The sequence below is a fragment of the Cataglyphis hispanica genome, chromosome 11, assembly GCF_021464435.1.
Source record: "Cataglyphis hispanica isolate Lineage 1 chromosome 11, ULB_Chis1_1.0, whole genome shotgun sequence".
Classification (NCBI taxonomy): domain Eukaryota; kingdom Metazoa; phylum Arthropoda; class Insecta; order Hymenoptera; family Formicidae; genus Cataglyphis; species Cataglyphis hispanica.
In genome coordinates this window covers 7,050,862-7,064,575 of record NC_065964.1, presented here as the reverse complement: position 1 = coordinate 7,064,575, position 13,714 = coordinate 7,050,862, and the positions used below count along the sequence as shown (strand labels likewise).

Below are 13,714 nucleotides of genomic sequence, written 5' to 3'. Positions count from 1 at the left end.
GCGCATCTCAGTGCAGTGCACGGTCCAGCTATGTTCCTCTCCAGCAACGTCTCTTGGTTAGCTCGGCATTCCTGGACTACCAATGTGCCATGGCGGCCGCACTGTTCGTACAATGAGACGGATGTAGACAAGGAGATGGATACAGTAGCGAAGAAAGCGGAGGTGCGCGTCAAACTCAACAGCGAATTGACCGATTATCCGATTGCTGGCAACGGCGATGAAAAGAATCATTATCATTTCCCAGTCGCCGAGAACGAAGAAATCGGCCGAAAGCAGAAGCACAAGGCCGGATTGCAAATGTGCCACAGTTTGACTTTGCTGGAACGCTTCACCGTACTTGTCCTAGACGTGCGCGTTGAGCAGATTGGCCCTGGATACGTTGAGCTACTGATCGATACATCATTCGGACCCGTGTGCATCTTGCAAACGGTCACGCCGATCGAACCGATGCTACAACGAGTAACCCATCAAATCTTTTCACCGCCATTGTTGGCGCCCTACGCCAATCTGATCTTCCTAGGCGAGTGCGTGATGTTTGAGCGTGATATCATGATCTGGAATCATAAGAGATATGAGCGGCAGCCGATACTGGTGAGTGAGGATCGTGCCATCCGGGAATATCGGCGTTGGTACTCACAGTTCTATTCCACCCATAGTCCTACCTATCAGACAGCCATTCAGAACTTACAGTGGTGACGACATAAGGCACAGCTTCTTGTTTTCGGTATCTTACACTAGTGGAATTTCAAATCTTGATATAATATCAACAGGTTTGGACCTATTTCATATAATTATTCACTCGAAATCGCAATGATTGATGTAGAGCCCATCAGACGATTAATACATAGAATTCGAGAAAAAATTGTACTTATAATGTTATGCGTCGTATAATGCGGAAAACACTGGAGAAAAATCAGAATACACACATATATTTATAAGAATAAAATTATAAACAGAATTTTACGAACTATGTATACTATAAATGATTTAAAATGGTATTTATAAGAATATGAATTGAGAATTTTTTTGTATTCTTTCCACCTCTCTCTTCTTTATTATATTCAAATATTATTTAAATATTATTAACCGAATTAATTTTCAGCGTTCAAATTAATCATTTTTTTATATCAATACTATGTTTCAATATAGACATATATACTTGTGATGTCGTTTACTTACTGATGACATGTTCGATGTACTGAAGTACATACTTATTTGACAAATCTTTAAAAAAGAGTGAGAACTTTATTTAAGAAAAAGAATTTTACAATTGTGCTTCATCGTTATTTGCTATAACATAATTTTATATCATGTAAGTATATAGGGTTAAATACTTTATGTAGATATATATTTTTTATCAAATTAAAACATATCGAAATCATTATGTTAGTAATGTGCTAAAAATAAAAGCATAGAATTTCTTATATTTATCACATAAAAATTATAAATAAATTAGCAAATATCAGAAGATGTTAGTATAAATAAATTATAAAATCTAAAAAAATAATAATTTCTTCAAACTGTTAACATAATTTTATGATTGCTTTATATTTTATATAAATGCGGATAAAATATTTTATACGTGTATTTTTAACATACATGCAAACTTATAATACTCGCGTGGCGACACTCGAGCAAGTAGGCCAAGTATTCCGCTGTCATATTATTTATTGAAATAGAATCACGATACATATTAAAAGAATAAAAATGTGATTATTTCTTTGGAATCTTTAAAATCCGTGCAGTAACACGATTGACGATTTCTTAAAAATATCAACGAATATATATCGAAAATGCAGTTTTAAAGAAGAAGAAATTTATATTTATACAAGAAGATCTGCTATATATTTTTTGGACATATATATTGTATATAAGAATTCTTGTTATTCTTCAGTTAAAAAGAAGATTTTTGCATTTAAAGCTGTCGAAAAAAAACCCATATACCACCTTTCGGTATTGGTAAGATTGAGTTGAGTTCCATTTTCAAAGGTACTTGCGTCCTCGGAGAAAGTTCCAGGCTGTATTTTCTCAAGATTGTAGCGAAACCCGCCTTCATTAGCAGCAGAGCCATTCTCATCCCAACACAGATTCGCGGACCTTCACCGAAAGGAAGAAAAGTGAATTTTTTAATGCTGTGTTTTCTGTCTGGATTGAATCTTTCAGGATCGAACACTTGAGGATCTTTCCAATATCGAGGATCTTTATGCAATCCCTGGACAGGTATCAAGATTTCCGTTCCAGGTTGCACGCGACAGACAAGCCCATCGGATCCTCTTAGCTCAAATTCTTCTGTACATTGCTTTTGCATGAGTGCTTCGGGTAAAAGTCTTTGCGACTCATTAAAAACCTGGTCCATGTACGTCATCTCCTTCAAGCCTTCGTAAGTTATTACATCATCGTACTTGTCGAGTACAGTCATCACTTCTTTACGTAATTTCTCTTGCACTTTTGGATGACTGGCTAATTGAAAACCAATAAAACTCATAACAGTACTGGTGCTGCCGTAGCCATCGATAAAGAATGATAATACATGAGATGTGAGCATCTCGAGATCAATCTTATCGCCTTCAATCCGCTCCAACTCTGTCATTAAATGAAGGAAATCATTTCTAGGTATGCTGTCTTTTCGTCGTTGCTCCATAAGATCCGCGACCATCGTTCTGAAGAAACGATCGATGTGCTTCGGAATGAAACTAATTTTAAAGATTTTATTCAATGGCGGTGCGAGAACTACGAGAATAAACATGATTGTGGTCCGTATAGAAGGTTCTAAAATCTGCTTGCCAATTTTTCGAAAGGACGCATCTGCTTTCTCGTCATCGAAGCAAAATCCGTCTACGCCAAAACCAGCAGCGGCCACAACCTGCGTCGTATACTTGGAGCACAAATCCATCAACTCCAATTCCACTTTTTCAACTTTGCTCAACTTGTTATTGAGATAATTTTCGAGCATTACACACACCGATTTGACGCTCTCAAGCAGGATTTTCAGTCTCATGCTGGAAAATGCATAAGTCAGACGTTTCCTACCAGTTATCCATTTGTTACCAGTAGTGACGAAAGGATGATTTGCCATCAGAGGATCCAAATCAGGATTGGCCTTTTGATAATTCTGGTTGAAGCTTGTGAAATTGGTTTGCAACACCGTCTTCACTAGCTCCGGCTCGAGGATCATCAACGTTGGCGACATAAAGTTGTAGACTCCCACCATACTGCGATCGCGATTATTATTGTAGATTTTGTTACAGCATTCAGGGAAACTTGTTCTCATGCAGAGCACCGATAACATATGACCGACTCCCGGCAAAGCTCCATCTGCGCAAAAAACTCCACGATTTTGCCAATATTTGTTATTTTGCGCCAGGTAGAAATAGAGCGCTACAAACGCTACGAATATCAAAGACACTAATATAACAACCATTTCGCTTCGCGGATGATGGCTGATTAAAATAGATGGATCGATGTAGCCTTGAGTACGAATCAACTACGATTAACTTTTAGAGAGAAGAGAATCATTGACGTGCACGTGCACATGGATAACGTCGATTAGATAATAATGTGAGTGAATCTGCACAGATAGAGTAATAAAAATTTGCCTTGATAATTTCCTGTATTTATTGAATTAAATTTTGCAACATATTGTGTAAATATATTTTTTTACAGTTATACTATATGTATACTTATATTATTTGTTATATCAAATAAATAAATAAATAAATTATAACTGATTGGTGATACAAAAGAAATTTATAGAATCATTTTTGTATTGACTACTTTGTGTTAATAATAAACTAAAAAAATATTCTAATGATTAAAATAAAATAAAAAAAATATGTATTTTCTATGTACGTATATCATGAGATAATACATTAATGTGTATACTCTTTTCATTAAATTTAATATAAATTTAATATAAATTCTATAAGTAAAAATTAATTATAAATTTTTTATATTGTTTTAGTATTGCATAACGAGAGGTACGAGCTTCCCGAACTTACTCACCGAGATCTTTTCGAAAGTGCTTACCGAGATCAGAATCTGAGGAGAGTAATGAAAAATAGGTTTGTGACATTAACATTATTATAAAATAAAAAAATAATTATTACATTATATTAAAATAAAGAGATATTTATTACAACAATAAAATGATAAGAGTGATACTGCAGAACGGAAATAAACGTGAATTATTACACGTAGTGATTTTGCATATGTAACGTGCAAATAATTGTGTGACACGACATAGTACAACAGAAAGTTCTTCTATATATTTATAATATATATATAGCTAACAAGATATATAAAGATATATAAAGTGTGACAAATAAATATAAAATATTATTATAAATTTCATTTGACATCATTATCAATCGCATTTAAATTTTAAAAACTATAATTACAAAATTAAATAAAAATTTTCAGTTTAAAGAAGTTTGCCCATTAAATCATTTTGATACATTTTTAAAAGAATATTTTGAAATATATATATCTCATTCTCATATTTATATTGAATCATATAAATCATATAAAAAAAGAACATATTATAGAATTATTAAATTTTTAATAAAATAAATATAAATTTATGACATAAATTTTATTTTTACAACTACACATTTTATTATTAAAATCTAAATACAAAAATCTCAGTTACGATTCTAATATAGCTCAAAAGATTAGTGCATTTAAAGCTGTTGAAGAAAGACCCATAGACCACCTTTTGGCGTTGTTAGGACGGTTCCGGGAATATTTTTCAAAGGTAATTGCGTCCTTGGAGAAAGCTCCAAGCTGTATTTTCTTAGGATTGCAGCGAGACCAGCTTTCATTTGTAATAAAGCCATTCTCATTCCGACACAGATTCGCGGACCTTCACCAAAAGGAAGGAAAGTGAATTTCTCGATGCTATGTTTCCTGTCTGGACTAAATCTTTCAGGATCGAATACTTCGGGATTTTCCCAATATCGAGGATCTTTCTGCAGGCCTTGGGTAGGTATCAAGATTTCCGTTCCAGGTTGTACGTGACAAACAAGTCCATCAGATCCTTTTAACTCAAATTTCTCCGTACATCGTTTAGTCATTAATCCCGCTACAGATATGACTCTCTGTGATTCATTCAAAACTTGGTCCATGTATGTCATCTCTTTCAAACCTTCGTAAGTTATCACACCATCATACTTGTCGAGTACAGTCATTACTTCCTTGCGTAATTTTTCTTGCACTTTTGGATGACTAGCTAATTGAAAACCAACGAAACTCATAGCAGAGCTAGAGGTCTCATAACCATCGAGGAAGAATGATAATGCATGAGATGTGAGCATCTCGAGATCAATCTTATCGCCTTCAGTCCGCTCTAATTCTGTCATTAAATGAAGGAAATCATTTCTAGGTATGCCGTCCTTTCGTCGTTGCTCCATAAGATCCGCGACTAACGTCCTGAAGAAACGATCGATATGTTTCGGAGTTAAACTTTTTTTGAAGATTTTATTCAATGAGGGGATGAGGAATCGAACAATAAACAAAAACGTATCCATGTTTAAAATGGCTTGGCCGTTTTTTTGGAAAGATAAATCTTCTTTCTCATCATCGAAGCAGAATCCGTCCACACCGAAGCCAGCGGCGGCCACCACTTGTGCGGTATATCTGGAGAATAAGTCCTTCAGCTCCAGTTCTATCTTTCTTACTTTGCTCAATTTGTTATCGAGATAGTTTTCGAGTATTACGCATACCGACTTGACGCTTTCAAGCAGGATTTTCAGACGCATACTAGAGAACGCGTAAGTAAAACGCTTTCTCGCGGTGATCCACTTGTCACCAGAATTGAAGAAGGGATTGTGTGCTACCAAAGGATCTAAGATTGGATCAATATCAACGTTGTTTTCGGAAAAATTTGCAAAATTTGTCTGCAACACCGTCTTTACCAGTTCTGGTTCAATAATTATTAACGACGGTGATGTGAAGTTATAAAATCCGATCATACTATGATTCTTATTATCTTCGTAGATTTTGTAACAACATTCCGGCAGGGACGTTCTCATGCAAATTACCCACAACATATGACCAACTCCTGGCAGAGCTCCATCCGCACATGGTATTCCACGTTTTTGCCAATATTTGTTTTTTTGTGCCAGATAAAAATAAAACGCTACAAGCACTCCAACAATCAAAGATATTAAAATGACTGCCATCTCATCTCTTTTGAATGATAAATGGATCGCACAGAGTGATGTATCCTTGACCACGTATCAGTTGCGACTGAATATTAGAGAGTAGAATTACTGTGAAGCGCGTATATATTGACCGCTTAACGAGAGAGATTGTAAAAATAAATAATGATAAAGTTCGCATTGATAATTATGCAGTTTTATTCAAGTAAACTTTATTACAATAAAATAATCAATCATGTTTTTTGCATTATTTATAATCAATTTTTAATCTTTTATTAGTTAAAGAGAAAATAATTTATTGCAGTAATAGATAGAAAATTAATGATTAGTATGAAATTAATATATATGATAAATGAAAAACATGTTATATATATAAAGTTGTTATTTAAGTACCTCTATCTTATCTAATGTGAAACTGCAGATTTGTTATCGAAATAATAATAATCACGATGTGAAAAAGATCATCACTTGACTTTCTTGAACAGATTGATCTTATTTTATCTAATAAAAAACAGATTGATATATTTTATTATCACTGGGTTGCAACAACAACGTTAATGCGCAAATTAATAGTATGTATGATGAAAGAGAAAACTCATCAAATTCATCAAATACAACTAACATGGTCTATGCCTTTAACTTGATATGTATAATGTAATGTATTATAGAATGTAGGTCACCTTTTTATTAAATAATAGCCAGCATTTGTACCACTCAGATACTCGTTGTGGCTTCTCATATAAGGTGATGCAAAAAAAATTTTAATGTCAATATCAACGAAAGCTAATAATAGTTTTAATTGTAGGAACATCTTTCTTTCTGACTTTTTCTCTCTATTTCTAAATAAATTCCCTCTAAACTCTATTTTTAATCGGCAATTATTGAGTAATGTAACGTATTTTATTAATGTAAAGTAATATGTGCGCATTTTGTTAATATTATTTTATTATAAATAGAAATTTTATTTTATTATAAATAGAATTATGATTATTTTATTATTTTATATTTGAAAACAAGGATCAGATTCGAAGAACAAAAAATTATATAATTAAAAATTTTGCTGTAGATAATTTTGCTAATTAAATTAATCATTAAATTAAGCAGAATTTAGTCAAACTAAAACTTAATATTAATATCAACAGATTTTTACTGATCAGAAAAGATATTTTTTTTTCTAGAGAATTTTTAAAAGAAGAATTTTAATAAAATTTTAATAATGGTAAATAATATTTTACATGTGCATAATATATAATGTTAAATAATTTATATTATATAAATTACGTTACATAACACTAAGATTAAACTACGTTGTTATCCGCTCATTGATAAGCAGCTTGTTCATTTATATGCTGATGTTACACGAGCTTCGTGCGTGTGATAAACTTTAGAAGGGAGAAACAGTTATAGTTGTCACAGTCGAGTTTGATCATTCTGTATCACTAGATCTTTTGCGAGAAGCAAAAATGGCTATCGCGCTCGTAGCTTTGATTCTCATAGCATTACTAACTTTCTACTTTTATTTAACAAAGAATTATAACTATTGGCAGAAACGTAAAATACCTTGCCCTGATGGCGCTTTACCTGGAGTTGGTCATTTCTGGGATCTCATCACCATGAAGATGTCCATATCAGAGTGTTGTCGCAACATTTATAACAATTATCGAAATCACAGTATGGTGGGAATCTACAACTTTAGATCACCGGCCTTGTTGGTCTTTGAACCAGAACTAGTAAAGAAGGTGTTACAAACCAACTTTGCAAACTTCCATGAAAACGGCCTTAAGATCAATCCTGATTTGGATCCTCTTCTGGCAAACAATCCATTCTTTACATACGGCGAGAAATGGGTAACTGGCAGGAAGCGTCTGACTTATGCATTTTCTGGCATGCGATTAAAGATTCTACTTGAGAATATTAAGCAAGTATGCGTGCAGTTCGAGAATTTTTTGGATGGAAAATTGAACAAAGTCGGGAAGATCGAATTGGAACTGAAGGAACTATTTGCCAGATTTACTGCGCAGGTTGTGTCCAGCGCTGGTTTTGGCGTAGACGGATTAAGCTTTGATGAGGAGAAAGAGCACGAATCCTTCTATGCGATGGGCAAATCATTCCTTGAACCATCTGGTGTAAATAATTTTATCTTTATGCTAGTTTTCTTTTTGCCTTCGCTGGGTAAAGTTTTTAGGATGCCTTTCTTACCAAAGAGAATTGATCGTTTTTTTAGATCAATAATCGCTGATATTATAGAACAAAGAAGAAGAGAAGAAAAACCTAGAAACGACTTTCTTCAGTTGATGGTTGATTTGGAACGATCAGAGGGTACTAAGATTGACATTAATGTTCTTACATCTCACGTAGTATCATTTTTCTTTGACGGTTATGAAACCTCTAGTACAGTTTTGAGTTTCGTAGGTTTCCAATTAGCTAGTCATCAAGATGTACAAGCAAAACTACGTGAAGAAGTGATATCCGTGCTCAATAAATACGATGGCGTGATTACTTATGACGCTTTGAAGGATATGACGTACATGGATCAAGTCATAAGCGAATCACAGAGAATCGTTGCTACAGTGGGATTTCTGACTAAGATTTGTACAGAAGAGACAGAACTCAAAGGATCCGATGGACTCACTTGTCACATTGAACGCGGTATGCAAATTATGATACCCGTTCAAGGATTGCAAGAAGATTCTCGCTATTGGGAGCGTCCCGAAGTATTCGACCCCGATAGATTTAGCCCGGACAGGAAACACAACATCGAAAGATTTGCTTTCCTTCCTTTCGGCGAAGGTCCGCGAATCTGCGTGGGGATGAGAATGGCGCAGTTACAAATGAAAGCATGTCTGGCTACACTTCTAAAGAAATATAGTCTTGAACTTTCTCCGAAGACTCGTGTACCCTTGAAAATGGTGGCTTCGAACTTTATATCTGCGGCAGAAGGTGGTCTTTGGGCCATTATTCGGCCGGTTTAATAATTAATTTTTTTAATTTATCATGTGAATCGCTTCAATAAATATATAATATTTCATTTTGTTTTTATATAATAATTGATTTGAGCTTTTATAAATATTTTGTATATCTATTTTTGCAATATTTGGTGGCAAAAATTTTTATAAAATATGTTTATTGTTTCTTTTATTTTGCTCTTATTTATTATAATGTTAAAAGAGAGAGAAAGAGAAAAATTTAATATTTTTAAGTAATATTATGGATATGACATTTTATTACTAATGATTCTGCGATTTACCATTAATCACATATTGTACAACAATATTACAACTTTACAAGACTCTAGTTTGCTTCTTTAGTCTATATATAAAGAATAACATATGTTTTCTAATTTTCTAAATGAATTTTATTTGAATGGAAGTCAATAAATGTGCTACATATGTACAATATATTTTATATACTTGTAAATAGAAATGATGAATAAATAGAATTAATACAGGAAAAATATGCTGCAAAAATATAAATTTGTTATTCAAGTATCACATGTATCTTATTACGTAGTACAACTTGCAAATTTGTTATCGAGATAATAATAATCACCACGTGAAAAAATTATCACTTGACTTTGTTGAACAGATTGACCTTTTAACTTTATCTAATAAAAATAAATTGATACATTCTGTTTACATTCTATTCGATGCAATAACATAATGTTAATGCATAAATTAATAATATGTATGATGAAAGAGAAAATTCATCCAATACAACTGACTTGTGTCTTTAACTTGATACACAATGTAATTTATAATTTTTATTATAAAATAGTAGGTCACTTTTTATTGAATAATAGCCAGCATTTATAATACTCATATATTCGTTCTGGTTTGTCATGTACAAAACAAATCTCAATTTTAATATCAATAAAAGCTAATAATAGTTGCAATTGTAAGAATATCTATCTTTCTATCTTTTCTCTCTCTTTCTCTCTCTGAAATAAACTCTAATTTTAATTTAATCGGCGACTATTAAGTAATGTAATGTATTTTATTCCTGCAATATAATATGTATGTGTGCATTTTATTAATATTATTTTGTCATTGAATTATTTTTATTATTTTATATATGAAGACCAAGAATCACATTTTAGGAACAAAAAATTATATAATTAGAAACTTTATTGTAGGCACTATTGCTAATTAAATTAATCATGGATCAAATTAACCAGAATTTAGTCAAATTAAAATTTGGTATTAATATCAACACATTTTTATTGATAAGAGAAAAAATAATAGATATTTTTTTTCTATTAAGAAAAATTTTATTAAAATTTTAATAATGTAATATTTTACATATACATAATATATGATGTTAAATAATTTACATTATTTATAACATAATTTTAATTATGTTATATAATAATTAACTAATATTAGGCTTGTTATCTGCCATCAATGATATGCAGCTTGCGTTTATTTGCTTATACATGCGCTTCATGCGTGTGATGGACTTTAGGAGGGAGAAACAGTCGTAGTTATTATAGTCGAGTGTTTGATCATTCAGTATCACTAGATCTTTTGCGAGAAGCAGAAATGGCTATCGCGCTCATATCTTTGATTCTCATAGCATTACTAACTCTCTACTTTTATTTAACAAGGAATTATAATTATTGGCAAAACGTAAAATACCTTGCCCTGATGGCGCTTTACCTGGAATTGGTCATTTCTGGGATCTCATTACCATGAAGATGACCTTCTCAGAGTGTTGTCGCAACATTTACAACAATTATCGAAGTCGCAGTATGGTGGGAGTTTACAACTTCAGATCACCGGCGTTGTTGGTTCTTGAACCGGAGCTAGTGAAGACGGTGCTGCAAACTAATTTTACGAACTTCCATGAAAATGCTTTTAAAATCAATCCTGATTTGGATCCTCTTTTGGCAAACCATCCATTTTTACATACGGCGAGAAATGGATAACTGGCAGAAAGCGTTTGACTTACGCATTTTCCGGCCTACGACTGAAGATCCTACTTGAAAGCATCAAGCAAGTATGTGTGCAATTCGAGAATTTTTGGATAAAAATTGAGCAAAGTCGGAAAGATCGAAATAAAGCTGAAGGAATTATTTGCCAGATATACTGCACAAGTTATAACCGGCGCCGGTTATGGTATAGATGGATTGAGTTTCGATGAGGAGAAAGAGAACGAATCTTTCTATGCAATTGGCAAGTCATTCCTCCAACCGTCCGTTGTGAACAATCTTATCTTTATGCTTGTTTTTTGCCTTCGCTGGGTAAAGTTTTTAGGACGTCTTTATTACCAAAGAAAGCCGATCATTTCTTCAGAACGATAATTGCGGATGTTATGGAACAAAGAAGAAGAGAAGAAAAACCTAGAAACGACTTTCTTCAGTTGATGGTTGATTTGGAACGATCAGAGGGTACTAAGATTGACATTAATGTTCTTACATCTCACGCAGTATCATTTTTCTTTGACGGTTATGAAACCTCTAGTACAGTTTTGAGTTTCGTAGGTTTTCAATTAGCTAGCCATCAAGATGTACAAGCAAAATTACGTGAAGAAGTGATATCCGTGCTCAATAAGTACGATGGCGTGATTACTTACGACGCTTTGAAAGAAATGACGTATATGGATCAAGTCATAAGCGAAACACAGAGAATCATTCCTATAGTGGGATATCTGAGTAAGAATTGTACAGAAGACACCGAACTCAAAGGATTCGATGGACTCACTTGTCACATTGAACGCGGTATGCAAATTATAATACCTGTTCAAGGATTGCAAGAAGATCCTCGGTATTGGGAGCGCCCCGAAGTATTCGACCCCGAAAGATTTGGTCCGGACAGGAAACACAGTATCGTGAAATTCACTTATCTTCCTTTCGGCGAAGGTCCGCGAATGTGCGTGGGAATGAGAATGGCTCAGTTACAAATGAAAGCATGTCTGGCTACACTTCTAAAGAAATATAGTCTTGAACTTTCTCCGAAGACTCGTGTACCCTTGAAAATGGTGGCTTCGAACTTTATATCTGCGGCAGAAGGTGGTCTTTGGGCCATTATTCGGCCGGTTTAATAATTAATTTTTTTTTCTAATTTGTCTTGACTTTTCAATAAATATATAATTTTTCCTTTTTATTTTTTATATAATTATATATAATGATTAAATTCCTATAAATATTTTCATATAGCTTTTACGTTATTTGATGGCAAAAATTGTTATAAAATTTTTTGTTTCATGTTGTTCTTATTTAGATAACATGTTATCATAATGATAAAAAAAAAGAAGGAAATTTAATATTTTTAGAATCACATTATCATTAATGATATGATATTTATTATTCGTAATTCTGCGATATTATTAATCATATATTGTACAATAATATTATAACTTTATCAAATGCCTAATTTTCTTCTTTAGAATACAGATAAAGAATATGTTTTTTAATAAACAATTTATAACATAAAATTCATCTTTTTATAAGAAACAAGTCATACTTAGGCTGCTTATAATTAATTGCAATCGTTGATAAATCATCGATAATAACTAATTATTAATTGTAGATTTTTATTTAAAAGTATTTGTTATAAGGGAAAGTGACATGACATGACATTTATCTGGATAAAAAAATGCACTTTGCATATTATATAGTGTTTATTTGTTGAATATACTTATATATTTTATATACATACATCATAAATGCCTTACTCTTTTATACGAAAATACATATATACGTTCCTAGTTATTAAAACTAAATTCTTATTATATTATTTTATATAATAATTGAGAGTATGTATTATAAAACATATGCGTAAATTAAAATCTATCAAATAAGGCACTACATGGTGAAACCAAAGTGTTTTCAATTTCGCAAAAATGAAGCAGTAACAATCATTAAGCAGTATGCGAATTAGAATTAAATTAGTAATTTGCAATGTGATCTTTATTGAAATAACATTTACTGGAATAATATCTACAGTTATGATTTGATTAGTGCATTATGCTATTTAGCGATAGATGTAACTTTAAATCATTATCAAATTGATGATCGATTTGTATTTCGCCGATTAAAATCTTAGTCCTTTAATTTTAAGAAAACGCGAATTATGCTTGCTTTTGATGCTAGTTTAATTAACGGTAATAAAACAGTTTCTATACAAATTCCTCAAAAACAAAAACGAAAACACGGACAGGCAACTTCTCGGTGTGGGTTTTCAGAGGTATCAATGGTAACTTAACAACAAAACACAATTTCGTGTAACAATATTCAAGGATATAAAAGATAAGACAAAGATAAAACAAGATTAATTAACAATAACGATTATAAGCGTGTTATGATGTATTTTTGACAATTAAATATTTGTCGCGGAATTTGTAAGCGTTAAGAGAATTATCGTTGATCGATAATCTAATTATAAAGTTTATAAATTAAATACAATTTTTTATTATATATAGTTACATCATGAAAATTATTGACTCTTTTCCATTATAAATATTTATGAATTTTTACTTCAAAAAAAGATAAAAATTTAACGAGTTTGCAATTTATAAATTCTTATTTGAAAAATTTTCAAGCGTATACACCTATTTCC

General features: G+C 32.3%; 3 protein-coding genes and 1 pseudogene across 3 annotated transcripts; 2 read left to right on the top strand and 2 right to left on the bottom strand.

Moving 5' to 3' along the window:
• Nucleotides 1–135: 135 nt before the first annotated feature.
• Nucleotides 136–696, top strand: LOC126852959 (cholesterol 7-desaturase nvd). Its single transcript, XM_050598257.1, has one exon. The coding sequence runs from the start codon at nucleotides 136–138 to the stop codon at nucleotides 694–696; it is 561 nt and encodes a 186-aa protein (XP_050454214.1).
• On the bottom strand, nucleotides 416–3,542 carry LOC126852814 (probable cytochrome P450 6a13). The gene is made up of 3 exons (XM_050598016.1): nucleotides 1,180–3,542; nucleotides 663–902; nucleotides 416–554 (listed from the first exon to the last, which is right to left on the bottom strand). Exon 1 carries the CDS (start codon nucleotides 3,419–3,421, stop codon nucleotides 1,916–1,918), a length of 1,506 nt encoding a protein of 501 aa, XP_050453973.1. The 5' UTR covers nucleotides 3,422–3,542; the 3' UTR covers nucleotides 416–554; nucleotides 663–902; nucleotides 1,180–1,915.
• Nucleotides 3,543–4,107: 565 nt separating this feature from the next.
• On the bottom strand, nucleotides 4,108–6,265 carry LOC126852815 (cytochrome P450 6a2-like). The gene has a single exon (XM_050598017.1). It carries the CDS (start codon nucleotides 6,177–6,179, stop codon nucleotides 4,680–4,682), a length of 1,500 nt encoding a protein of 499 aa, XP_050453974.1. The 5' UTR covers nucleotides 6,180–6,265; the 3' UTR covers nucleotides 4,108–4,679.
• A 1,278-nt stretch (nucleotides 6,266–7,543) lies between these two features.
• On the top strand, nucleotides 7,544–13,572 carry LOC126852958 (uncharacterized; annotated as a pseudogene).
• Nucleotides 13,573–13,714: the final 142 nt, after the last annotated feature.